We start from the raw sequence: 13,256 nt of genomic DNA, 5'->3' as shown, positions 1-13,256 counted from the left end.
TCTCTGATGAACTTGCCATTGGCCAAGGCATGTAGCAGTAGAGTTTTGGGGCCTCGAATTTTTTTTCGCCTTGAGCCTCCAAACTCACAGGGCCGGCCCTGCTCTTTTGTGTCCATAATAGTTATTTCATATAAATTGATAGAGTCAATCATCACTTTTAAAAAAAGGAGGTCCAAATACAAAAATTGAAGGTATGAATATAACCTCATTTTCACTCTAATACATTCACTAAACAATTTCATTATTTGACATAAAAATAGGATACAACTTAGAAAGACATTGAATTCAACAGTCTTGCTTACTTAAGTGACAATTTTAAGGAAATGCGAGAGACAAATGCATTTCAACCACATGTATTAAATTTAAAAGCTGAAATTATAACAACTCAAAACTGTGTATTTGTTTTCAACCGTTGCATTTTTTTGTCCCTCAAAGTCCCTTAAAAATTGTCTCTTAGCTGTGTAAACCTCTTACATACAACTCAAAATAAGCAGACCTCTTATATACAACTCAAAATAAGAATTATGGTATGCCACTTCTTTAAATATGCTCGATATACATGAACTTCCTATACTGGACTTGGAATCTACACAAATTTGCAAAATTCTAACCATAAAAAATCAATCCACGTGAGCTGATTATATAGCAATCCACTTGAGCGGCCTATTCAGTCCGTTGGCCACTAGTACTTACTGGAAGTTCGCCGTGGCGGTTTCCGCCAGGAAAAAAAATTTGAAACCAGACGTGAAACATGTGGTCTTCTGCAGTTGTCAGCTAGTGCTTGTTTTGTTCCTCCACATTTTTCTTGGTTTGTTTTAAGCCACACATATGTCTATCTTAAATTACTTGTTTCACATTCATTATTAGGTTTCCTTTTCTGATATTTTCAGAAGAATCCAAGCTATAGTGGCATTCGGAGATATATACTTTGAGGCTACTGAAGCCATATTAATTAGCTTAGCCAGCCATGTCTATAAAACCGTACGTACCCTTCTCCTCCCTCTTCTTCTTCTTCCTCCTCCTCTTGCTAGTTCTATGTAGCAATGCCCAAGGCCGGTTCACCTCTTACCGTCAATCTTCAACCGATCTAGCCTCCGATGGGGTCAACGAACGCGAATCCGAATCCGAGTCCTCATCCTACCTCCTCAGTCTCAAACCCTTATCGGTGGAGTCCACGTGTGAGGAGACCTATGGTTTCATGCCATGCACCACCACCGTTGTTGGGAACATGTTCCTCATGCTGGTCTATGGTTACTTGATGTATTCGGCGGCCAAATGGCTCTCCAGCGGCAGCGAGATTCTGCTTGAGATTCTTGGCCCCGGTATCGTCGGAGGCTTGTTCCTCCCCGTCCTCACTTCTCTTCCCGATGCCATGCTCATTCTCGGTGAGTCTCCTAACTTAATCCTCTGTTAAATTGGTTGTTGATAATATTTGAGAAAATGAAACAGTCTGGATAAAGGAGCTTCATCCTAATTAACTTGTTATTTTCCTTTTTTCATTTGCATTTTGTGATGGTCGACTTGCAGTAGTGTTTTTGTGTAGTGGGGGAAGGAATAAGTTCGCTTTATGGTTGTCCTCTCACTTTAAAAATGTCTGGTCCGCTGGAGAAATTGACCTGGTCAAATGAGGATATGGAAATATTTTGACCAATGCTTTTATATTTGATAGGAATATATTCCTAAAGTTGTTCACTTTGAATTTTGAATTATTTTTATTGAAATTTTTTACAATGTGTTAATGTATGACATGCATACAATTGCTTTAAAAGTGGTAAAATGAGTCTTCAAAATAGTAATATTAGTCCTTAAAGTGGTAAATTTTCTTAGTTACCGGTCTTCAAAAGAGTAATATTAGTCCTCAAAGTGGTAACATAGTGGTAACATGAGTCCTTAAAGTGGCAAGTTTTCTTAGTTTACCAGATGAGTCCTCAAAATAGTAATATTAGTCCTCAAAGTGGTAACATAAGTCCTTAAAGGGGTCAAAATAGTTGATGTATAAGAAATGTTAACATACCATAACTTTACCCATTTTTACCTTTACCTGTTGTCACTTCCAAATGTCTTTAGATTTATCGGGTCTCTTATATAGTTTGGAGCTACCACGAGTTTGTCATTTCGACTCTCGACTACTACGACACTTACACATAAACGTGGCATATATGGATAAAAAACAACAAAATGAACCGGTTAGTGTCAAAGTAGGTCACAAAAACCAATCAGATGTTTCGAACTACAAATTTATGGTAATTCAGAACTACTTAATAAGGAGGATTTAAAAGAAAGAGATGTACAATTGCCAAAGTTCCTCAGATCGACAAAGCAAAATGCCTTTATTAAATCGAATTCTAAGCCCATATATAACTTTTAAAATTTCTCTTTATTCTCTGTGATCTAGATAACTGGCTTTGCTGAAATCAGTTTTTGTATCCTATATAGATGATGTTAATGTACTTACTGATTAGCTCAAACTTGCTTCTGATGTATTCACTGCCCCATTACTTTCAGTATCCGGACTCTCTGGGAGTACAGAAACTGCTCAAAGTCAGGTCTCTGTGGGAATTGGGTTGCTTGCTGGGTCAACAGTGTTAGTTCTTTCACTAATATGGGGTTCCTGTGTTGTTGTTGGCAAGTGCGATATTGAAAATTCCACTGCAAAAGATAAGGAGGACACAAAAGGGTTTAACTTCACTGGTATGTCCATCTAAATTTATTCTACATTTTTGTTTAGCACTTGCCATTTAAAACAAATAGTCATAGAGACGGATAGACAATGGAAATGTACGAAATAATGTATGTAATCCTGTGGAAATGTACAGGAATCAATTCGAATGCTGTTTTGAACAAAGAAACTGGATTACTTGACCTACTAATTCATCAGTTAAAACTGTATAAGATCCCAAGTTTCAATGGGATTCGTTCTATACATATATAGTGATCATTGACAAATAGGTTGACTATATTGTCATGAACAATGTGAAATAAGGCTTAACTAGGTTCTTGATGAGTTTGGATCCTAAACAACCTTGTTTTGGTTCTGTTTGATGATCATCCACTATAAAGAACAACCCTTTTAGACATAAGCCAGCGCAATATCAGCTTAAAAAGCATAACCAAAAGGAATGTGTACCTATAATTAAGTAGTAGTTCATGCTTAACTTATGATGCTGATCAGAGTTTAAAATAGCTTTTATGAACTGGTAATATGAAATCCAGATATGCCTCGCTGACTGTGTCTTTTAATTGATTGTGTTTCTCACTTAAGGAATGATACAACTTAGAAATGCCTGATTCATATGGAACTATTCGTAACTGCAGGTTCTGGTGTCAGTACTGATATCTGGACTAGCTATTCTGCAAGGATTATGGCTGTCTCTGTCATCCCATTCCTTATTGTTCAAATACCGCAGCTTCTCAATTCGTACTCAGGAAGACGCATAGCAGTTTTGATTGCGCTCATTGTCTCTGTCACACTATTTGTTTCGTATTGCATTTATCAGGTATATATGATTTTCATACATGCCCCATTGGATTTGTAGGTTCCCCACTCAAAAGGAACTGGGCGTAAATGCAGCCATGTCTAATAAATTAAATCTTTCATCTGGGGTTTTGGAGCCCATTTTGATTCACTCACATCATTAGTTTTGTAACTAACCGTAATTTGTTTCAGTCTTCTTTCTCCTCTGATTAAGTTTAGAGCTTTTTACATATTTGAGTTATTACTGTTGGTGCAGGTGTGTCAACCATGGGTCCAGAAGAGACATATTGCTTATGCAAAACATAAGCATGTTATATCAGGAATCTTACAACATCTAAAGATGCGTGCATTGGGATGGCTTCTTGACGATGATGGAGAACCCAATAAAGAAGTTATAGATAAGTTAGTATTTCTTGCTGCTTTTTATTTAGACACTATTGCCTCTTTTCTTTTGTTATTAATAGAGGTTGTTCTAACTTCTGATTATATGTACGTATACTAGGTTGTTTTGTACAATTGATCAGGATAATGATGGATATCTTTCAGCTACTGAATTAAGAGCACTTATAATAGGAGTCCGGTTTGATCAAATAGAGTTGAATAAGGATGATGCTGTGGAAAAACTGATGCAGGAATTTGATACTTCTCATGATTCTCGCATTGATATGAATGAGTTCTTTATTGGCGTCTCAAAATGGCTTAATGTGGCCAAGAGTGTAGCAAATTCCAAGTCTCCCTCTGATCGTAAATTTTTAACTGACTTCCACTTGGTAAGGTTTGCTTATTAAATACCCAATACTTTTTTCCATGATGATCTGCTAATTACGGGGAATTCATCTACAGAGGACAAAGAAAGAGCATGATCTTTTGGGGGCGGGTGATCAAAGTGAGGAGGCCATTGAGGAAAGGAAAAATATCAAGTTGGCCTTCCTCAAAGCGGTAGGAATGCTGTTGGTAGGAACTCTTATTGCAGCTGTAGTTGCAGAACCTTTGGTCGACGTTGTTGATAATTTCTCAGATGCCACAAGCATTCCAAATTTCTTCATCTCATTCATTATACTACCTTTGTTTACTGCTAGTGAGGGTGTGTCTGCAATAACATTCGCTAGCCGAAAAAAGATACGAACTGCCTCTTTGACATTTTCTCAGGTTTGTATCCCACTTATCGCGTCTCTCTTTATGTTTTGTCACCCTGCAGACCAGATATATGATACCTCCTCACATATAGAACAGTTTTGTGTCTACAAGTCATTGTAATTTAAATAAGAATGCTGCAGTATTTAAGAGTTGAATTTTCAAGTAGCTTTTCTGCTGTCAACCTATATTTCATTTTTATGGCATCTTCGTTGAATGCTGAAATTTGACCTCTTTGTTTGTTCATTGTTGCAGTTGTATGGCTCAGTAACCATGAAGAATGTGCTTTGCCTATCTGTATTTTTGGCCCTGGTTTATATCAGGGAATTAACATGGGATTTCTCAGCAGAAGTTCTTGTCATTCTTATTGTCTGCGTAGTGATGGGTGTTTTTGGCAGTTTCCGCACCACCTTTCCTCTCTGGACATCATCAATTGCTTTCATACTCTATCCGTTCTCGGTGGCACTGATTTATGTTCTGGATTTCGTTTTTGGTTGGTCATAGTGACTTGCTAGTGCACTAGTCTCGTACTGGTTGGATTAGCTGTCTAATAAGACCGTAGTTGATGATGTAGTCTTCACCTCACAGTGCAAGTTTTTGGAATATGGAGATTCATAGGTTGTTGCTCCATGTTTTCTAATTCCCTCCAGGCATGTTATATTGGAAATTAAACTTGAATCGAATTCTATTATGAGGCATGTTTTTCAATTTATGTAAGTTAATAGTTTCTACTTGTCAACTGCAAAGTTGAACATTGATCGGCATAGCAGATTTGGTTTCTTCATGCACCTGGATCGTCACAGCCAGGTACAATGCGCAAAGCTCCCTGCTCTCTTTGCATAACCTAGTCTTTAGTAGTACTAAACTACTGTTCATGGCCTAACTCCGTCCAAACTGGAAACCGGTACTTTCATAAATTTAAAAAAAAAAAAAAGAAGCTTTCTCCAAGTCCATAGTTTTGCTTTCTCCAAGTCCATAATTTCTACTCAAAACTATGGACTATATATAGCACGATTTTTGGCCAAAATCGCGTGGTTTTATGAATATCACATAAAATTTACACCTTCAATTAATGACTTTTAAGCACTTCTCCAACTAATGGAATTTGATACGACACATATTTCTTTTTATGAATTTTTCAAAATTAAAAAGCAATAAAATTATTTAAAAAATTGTTCAAGATTTTGGTATTTCGTCACCTGGAAAACGTTTCAAAAATTATGCTCTACAAATGGTGAGCTCATAGTATAGGAGAATTTTAAGAAAAGATGGTTGGCAAGGTTTAACATGTCTCAGCATGCCATTGCATTCCACAGGTGCCCCCATGTCACCTCCCAACAAGCGAAACTATGCAAAGCCATAATTCTTATTCAAATTTCATGTTTCTTAATCTTACCATTGGTAGAACATGAATTTTGGAATGTGTTGTAATTGACGAAATACCAAAATATATAAGGGTTTTTGTCCATTTACCCTAATTTTATAGTCAATATATAACGATATTACTATCACAATTTTTCCTAATTGGTTAGGTATAGAAGTATTATTTGACACTATTTTTTCATGACAGGTTACTTTTTTTTTTTTTTTTTTTTGGATCGGGATGACAGGTTACTTGATGACTAATCTCAACTCAATTTCATGATTACATATTTACATCATAATGATTTTAATGAAAGAGTATGATGACTAATCCGCATGTTCGATCCACCAACAAGATTGTCATAGTTGGCGACAACCAAAACTCTTGCTTTCATTCCTAATCAAGTCTTATTTTGTATGTCTTCTTTTCATTATTAAAAGAGGAGAACTTTCATATATACAAACCTATATTCTTAATACACACCGCCTTCTTTTATTGTCTTTCTTAGTACATTTTTAAAGTGTGAGGAGAAGAGGAAATTCTGAAAACAAGACATCCCAGCCCTTCGATGGTTCAACGTTTCGGGACTATGAGTAAAATTCATGACCTCCCGAGGAAAAGAAAAGGTTCTGGACACCAGATCCATGGATTTCAGCGCTTTGGGTCTATGAGTATAATTCATGACCTCCCAAGGAGAAGAAGATGTTCTGACTTCTGAACACTAAACACTAAATAACCCCTTTCCATAGTTTGACGTTTTGAGTTTTATGAGGAAAATTCATAACCTCCCACTTAAGGAAAAAAAATTTTAAAAAAAAGACTTTTGAGCGGTACACGCACACAGTAAGGAGGACAATGGCCCAAGATTAGGTATCAATTCTTAATCTCATTTAGTAAAGTTTCTACCAGATTAAAGATTCATATAGTGGAGTGTGGACTGTCATTGAATTTTTTTTTTTTTTTTTTTTTAGTCTGGTAACTGTGTTGCTTGTGAGTATTTACCCCATTTGAGTTCGAATTCCTCCTCTTCTCCTTGCCAATTAGCCAAAAAAGAAGAAGAAAAAACACCCAAGTCCATGATTATAATGATTCATGAAGGTCAAGGAAGATAGGACAAACCAAATCAGATCCTCTACAATCCACATGCAACAGTTTGTTAGCAAAGCAGTGCCTTGAGTCATCCATCATCCCACCCACCAAAGAAAACCAAACCATAAACCACAGAATCCCAAAGCATAACCGACCACTCTTCTGGCTTCATAAAAGTGGTGTAACAGCTCAAACAGACAAATCTCCTTCTTTTTTTTAATCAACTCTCCCACGCTTTCACAATGCTCAGAGCTTACATATGCAAATTTAGACATCCATCCTACTCGGCAGAACTTTATGAAAAGCTAAAAAATTTCCTATGCATGGTTCACTGAATGGAGAACAACTAGCCTGGCAAAGTTTATAAGACCATTTATAATTTCAAATTGAGATCAACAGTTTCTCCTACTTCACCATTACAATTGTTTATGGTTGCTGCTGGTTTAACAATTTGTGATTTTGCTGGTGGGATGAAGGTGTAGAAAGCCTGTTGTGGAGTTGAACCACTTGGTCCTGACTGTAAAAATGTATCTTCTGAACTTCCCTGTAACGATTTGATAGAAGCAATTAGAGAATGAGATGATATGACTAAAGCAAACTAGTGAATGAAAAGTGAGTGTATCTGTTGATGTATCTTACTTTATAAGGAAATGAGGCAAAATCGGGGACTTCAGGGTTATGGAATGCTAGATAAGCTGGAGGAAAATTAAACTTTGGGCTCGGACATGTCCTATTAGTTGTAGGAGGGGCAAGTGTGAGAAAATCTCCATTAACATTCCCATTTTCTTTGATGCTAATCTTCGAATTGGACTCCGAAATTTTAGTTGAGCAGGTAGAGCCTTCTCTGAAAATGGTGCAAATGAAAACCATGTAAGGAAGCATGTACTGGGGGATTTAAATGGATCACAAAGATGAAGATTTGCAAACCTGAAGATTGTGTTGTCGTCAGGGTCTAAATTAGAGGTGCCTCCTCTGTTCCCACATGAAGTTGTTTCATCTGTCCTCATAGGAGGAGGAGCAAAGGTTGGGAATTTGAAGTTGATTGAGGGAGCGTCATTGTCGTGAGAAAAGGGATATAGCCTTTTCATGCCAACCATCTACTACAATTGAAATTTAGTCCCCGTTAATCAAAACATAGAACAATCTCTTAGGTACCTCCTAATTAACAGATACCAATTCCACACAGATCCAAGTTAAGGCAACAGAATACAACTACTATTCTATACAAAACACAGACTATAATTCACAGAATCTAAGATGATCAGTATCATAGTAATGCCTTTCTTGATCAGAAACAGCTTGTATACTACTTTCTATTGTAAAAAAAAAAAAAAAAAACAAGAAATTACTAGTACATTACTTAGAGAAACAATCATATGGCTAAATATAGAGAGATGATCATACCCTCTCTTCCTCTGACCACATTGGTGTAGTATAGATGCTGTGATAGCTTTGGTTTGAAGGGGGCTCTGTGTGAAAGTTCAGTACAGATGATGATGACGATAATGAAGTAGCTGATGAGACATTCACCTACACACACCAAAATTCCTTGTCAAAATACTAATAAACATAGATCAGACTACAGAAAGTCAATTATTCATCCCATTTAAAAATAATATGATTCTTACCAATGAAGGAGGAGGTGGTGGTGGTTGGTGATGAAATTGGTGTCTTCTTTGTGGAAAATTGGGGAGAGCCCAAATCGCGTTGGAGTTATCGAAAGTAGGCAAATTATTCAAACTAGGCCGAAATGCGAATCCCGGATCCAAAATTCGTGATGAACTCTCCTTATTGAGATCAGCACTGTTGTACTCACAATTGGGATTCCACAAGTTGGGAACGACAACATTTCCATGTCCCGGAATCTCAAACCCATGAGTCTCCTTGTTAGGCAATGGAACAGTACTAATACTGTTCGGCTTTCGAACAACATCGGCATTGGGTGGCCTGAAAATCGAGTTTGGTGAGGGCAGATCCAGTGATGGCAGAGATTGAAATGGGATTGAAGAGGGTGGTTGGTAATGTCTAATCGGAGCGGAATTAGGAACACATGGAGATGATTTGGTTGGTGATGGTAAGGAATTAGAGGCAGGTGGGGTTGGTGATGTCAAAACAGAAGCAGCTTTCTTTTGCTGTTCTTCTAATCTGATCTTCTCAAGCTGAGCCACACCTAAACCTCTCTGTGGCACTTTCTTTTGCTTATTAGACTTTTTGGAATTTGAGGATCTACCAAAGCCACCAGTAGGACTAGTACACTTCTGGGTTATTTCCTCTTTACCCATTTTTGCTATCTTCCATCTACACTCCTACAAGTTCACACAGATTGCAAGAATGAATGTGGAATTAAAAACCCAGAAAGAAAGCATGAGAGCTTCTTCTTCAGGCTCTACCCCTACCCTTTAAATCTCATTATGTGCTTTGAGTTATGAAAGAAAGAACAAAGATTGGAGAGAGAAGGACCCAAATCTTGGATTTTGAAGAACCATGATTTGAAAACAAACTGATCTCTGTGTGGGAGGAATTTAAGATTACCCAAAATCTCGCAGAGAGAGGGGAACAAACCCAAGAGCCTAGGCACGTTTTTAGCACAAACAAAATTGGAAAAAGATGAGGAATTTGAGAGAGAGAACACAGTTAGTGGGATTTCAGATTTTTCTCACATCTAGTTTGGTTGTCTGAGAGACAGATCAGATGGAATGAGACGAGAGAGAGAGGAGCTCATATATGCAAATTTATGACCAAAAAATCTCTCCCTTTTTGCTAACTATTTTTTCGAAATTCAAACCATATGTGCAAATCTAGAGCACTATGAATACTAATATATTGTCAAATTTGTCGCCAAAATTCTCGCTCCACTCCTCGTTTCCTTCCTAGACCGACTCTTGTGAGCTCTGTTCTCTCTGATTGCTAGCTCTCACTAAACTCTCTCTCCATCATGACAAGTAAAAACTAAAGCTCTCACCCACCAAGTAAAGCCTACTCAGCTCAGATTTTCTCTCCAATTACTTGCCAAATGGAGCTACAAGCCAGCCCTACTTGTCACCATTGTTGGGTTGTTTCGTTTTTGGGTATCTACGGCTGGCTTTTCAAGCCTTCATGGGACCCCAGTGAAACTGATTCTGACACCGACACATGCTATATCTGCATGCATGGACTACACCACGAAATTCCTAACATGGAATTCACCACCAAATCCCCAACATGGGGGATTTTAGAAGGTGAAAAAGTGGAACATGGGATTCTTGGACGGTGATTACCGTGGTCCATGCAGTGAGTTGCAAGGCATTACATTTCTTGAAAGTGAAAATTGCCAAACGTATCATTGCATGTATACATTAACATTTGGAAATGGGTTATGAATGAAGTCCTACTTGCAAAATGAAATTGTTCGAATAATAATTTAAACCTCTATGGTTTGCGAGGTAATTTGAAAGGCATTGAACAAGCCTCATTTCAAAGGCCAAATTATCCTCATTTGCTAATGGTTGTCTACCTTATCAATTAGTTGTTAAGGATTTCTCGAAAAAAAAAAAATTAGTTGTGTAAGGAGACAATGAATCAAGCCTCATTTCAAGGCCAAATTATCATTATTTGCTAATGGCTATACTGATTAGTTATTCTCGTCTTCTAATATTTCTCATCTAGAACTTTAGAATATTAGGTTAAGTCCATAGTTTGGATACCGTCTAATCTCCCAATATTTTTTTCTTCAAGTATTTACTCTTTAGGAGCAAAATGTGTTACTCATAGAAGATCTATTGTCACCTATATTTATTCGTAATCGTGATCATTTAACCTTAATAATTGTTGTATTTCCTAGTCAAGTCATACAACCAAACTTGGTTTCTAATAATAATGAATATACTTAAAAGAAACAAGAACATGAGAATTTCTCAAACTTAATTAATGGTGATCGGGACTTGGATTGACAATTTAATTGAGTTCTATCTATCGTGAAAAATGAGAATATTTTACAAAAATAGAATGTACTAGATCCTATTTAGATTATCTTCCTTACTAATTAGCTATTACTTTATTCATGGTATTAGCTGGACCACAAAATTTGAAACCCTCCTCAAAATATAAAGAAACCACAATATGCCAAATAGTTGCTTATTATGAACAAAGAGTTTGAAACCCTCCTCCGAATAAAAAGAATCAATAATATGTCTCTTCTTCAAATAATTACTGAATATTCAGTATCACCTTATTTATTCTTAATCTTGATCTTTTAGGCTTTTAGCCTTGAAAAATTACTGTGTTTTCCTAGTCAGGTCCTTCGACCAATTTCCTTTTTTTTTTTTTTTTTTTCTTAGGATTATATATAATGACTAGTTAGAAAACCAGAATATGAGAATCTTCTCAAAATTAATCATCATTAGGGCATAGATTGAGATTTTAATTAAGTTTGTATCTATCTTAGAAATGAGAATATTCTACCAAATTATGACATGCTAGATTCTATTTAGATCTTTGGTTTATGAGTCATAGATACAAAAGTCAAAACAAAAAATTTGACAGCAATGAACCAAACCCAGATTTCAGTTCCAGGCACATAATTCATCTAGGGAAATTGCAATAAATTCGATAATATGAGACAGAAATAGAAAACACATTCCATAATTGAATCCCCAAATCTCTCTCCCGTGACACACTCAAATGAGCAAACTCTATCTCTACCTTTATCGAAGGACCCACTTTGGCATCCCCTAGTTGAAGAATGATTTCATAACAAAACAGAAAAACTGGTTGGCTTCAAGAAAACGAGGCACCACCCACCAATGTGAGAAGGACAGTGGAGCCTCCATGACACCATTTCTATTGTCACATAAGGAAGCCAAAGATTTTGTTGGATAACACAGAATATAAGGCCTCCTCTCCTCCCAAGCCATCTATCACTAAGATTCTCCATTTGGGTTGTGTGATCTCATTCATGTTCTTGATCTTTTTTGGTTGTTGATTCAATAATCAAATATGCATGCCTGAAAAAGATCGAAATACAGAATTATTGCAATATTAAGGTATTAGAAATCCGATGTGTTTAATTCCGTCATGGTTGAAAGCCCAGTAAGTTTAGAATAACGGTTCATTTTATAAGATTACGGACATTGCCTTCATGATCCTCCTCTTTAATACTTCCATAATTAAAACCCTAAAAATGTCTTTACGCACATGCCTATATATGTTTCTCGAGTTTGTGGGATTGTAAGTAATTATGGGTCTTGCGTCTTGAAGTTGTAATCTTTTAGCACATTGATGTGAAGATGATATGAGCCTATGAGGTTAATATTGAGTCCTTCATTGATGACCTCATGATTCTCCTTGCGTGATTTGATCTTTTTCTTTTTCTTTTGTTGACAAATTCAATTTTAGGATGTAATATGACAAAACTGGATTCTATTTCAAGTTGAATGTATCACTATATTGGATTCATGTTATTCTCAATCATCCCATAATTAACAAAATGAGGCATTGAGTTGCTTGTTGTCAAAACCATGGGCTACGGATGATCGAAAATGGACAAAAACCATCAATATGGGTTATGGGTAGATATAGAAAGACGTAAAGGATGAGAAAAAGTGGTTGATACAAAACCATGACAGATTCTCATCTTGATGAGAAAATTTAGAACAACATCCATTCCATAAAAACCAATAACTATTACCGTCACTAATTCGAGAAATTCTTTCTATCACTAAATCGAAGTTAGGATCTTCAAGAATTCTTTGAGAATCATTCACAACATAGAGAATAAATAATAAGATTTTTACTCATTGAAGTTGTGACTCACAAATGTGATGAAAATATGATCTTGTCGGGACTTAATTTTGAGAGAAGTTTTAAGTCTAAATCTCCCCTCTTAGTCAATGACAATTTGGATCGAAGACATCTTTATTTTTGAGGAGTGTGTTTTTAAATTTGAAAATTTTTTTGAAGCGGTTTGGAACTTAACTAAACTGGGAGACAGATCCCCATACCTGACTTATTATAAAATTAATATCATGCATCGAGGGGGACATAGAGCCTTGAGCTCGAGCATCAGCATAGAACCCCTCGTAGAGTACATTTTGAATAATAATAAGAGACTCATCTAACCAAACATTACTAATGTAATTCAAGCTAGTAACATAAGCTAGTCTATTAGTTACAGCATTTGCTTCACAGAAGATATGTCTAACCTGAATAGAGTGTAAA

General features: G+C 36.4%; 2 protein-coding genes across 2 annotated transcripts; one reads left to right on the top strand and one right to left on the bottom strand.

Annotated features, from left to right (window-relative positions):
* The first annotated feature begins 905 nt into the window (after nucleotides 1–905).
* On the top strand, nucleotides 906–5,348 carry LOC112165561 (sodium/calcium exchanger NCL). The gene is made up of 7 exons (XM_024302117.2): nucleotides 906–1,385; nucleotides 2,506–2,691; nucleotides 3,316–3,497; nucleotides 3,732–3,877; nucleotides 3,978–4,245; nucleotides 4,319–4,624; nucleotides 4,865–5,348. The coding sequence occupies exons 1-7, from the start codon at nucleotides 968–970 to the stop codon at nucleotides 5,111–5,113; spliced, it is 1,755 nt and encodes a 584-aa protein (XP_024157885.1). The 5' UTR covers nucleotides 906–967; the 3' UTR covers nucleotides 5,114–5,348.
* Nucleotides 5,349–7,028: 1,680 nt separating this feature from the next.
* LOC112166769 lies at nucleotides 7,029–10,068 on the bottom strand. Its single transcript, XM_024303671.2, has 5 exons — nucleotides 8,690–10,068; nucleotides 8,466–8,591; nucleotides 7,989–8,158; nucleotides 7,701–7,905; nucleotides 7,029–7,605 (listed from the first exon to the last, which is right to left on the bottom strand). Exons 1-5 carry the CDS (start codon nucleotides 9,341–9,343, stop codon nucleotides 7,435–7,437), a joined length of 1,326 nt encoding a protein of 441 aa, XP_024159439.1. The 5' UTR covers nucleotides 9,344–10,068; the 3' UTR covers nucleotides 7,029–7,434.
* Nucleotides 10,069–13,256: the final 3,188 nt, after the last annotated feature.

The sequence above is a fragment of the Rosa chinensis genome, chromosome 5 (genome assembly GCF_002994745.2).
Source record: "Rosa chinensis cultivar Old Blush chromosome 5, RchiOBHm-V2, whole genome shotgun sequence".
Taxonomy (NCBI): Eukaryota; Viridiplantae; Streptophyta; class Magnoliopsida; order Rosales; family Rosaceae; genus Rosa; species Rosa chinensis.
This window is presented reverse-complemented; position numbering and strand designations above follow the sequence as displayed.

Bases quoted from the DNA above. Each gene is read 5' to 3' on its own strand.
- LOC112165561 (XM_024302117.2), top strand. From the start codon at position 968: ATGTCTATAAAACCGTACGTACCCTTCTCCTCCCTCTTCTTCTTCTTC. The intron at 1,386-2,505 runs GTGAGTCTCCTA...CATTACTTTCAG, and splicing joins CGATGCCATGCTCATTCTCG to TATCCGGACTCTCTGGGAGT. The intron at 4,625-4,864 runs GTTTGTATCCCA...TCATTGTTGCAG, and splicing joins CCTCTTTGACATTTTCTCAG to TTGTATGGCTCAGTAACCAT.
- LOC112166769 (XM_024303671.2), bottom strand. From the start codon at position 9,343: ATGGGTAAAGAGGAAATAACCCAGAAGTGTACTAGTCCTACTGGTGGC. The intron at 8,592-8,689 runs GTAAGAATCATA...TGGTGTGTGTAG, and splicing joins CACCACCTCCTCCTTCATTG to GTGAATGTCTCATCAGCTAC. The intron at 7,906-7,988 runs GTTTGCAAATCT...CACCATTTTCAG, and splicing joins GACGACAACACAATCTTCAG to AGAAGGCTCTACCTGCTCAA.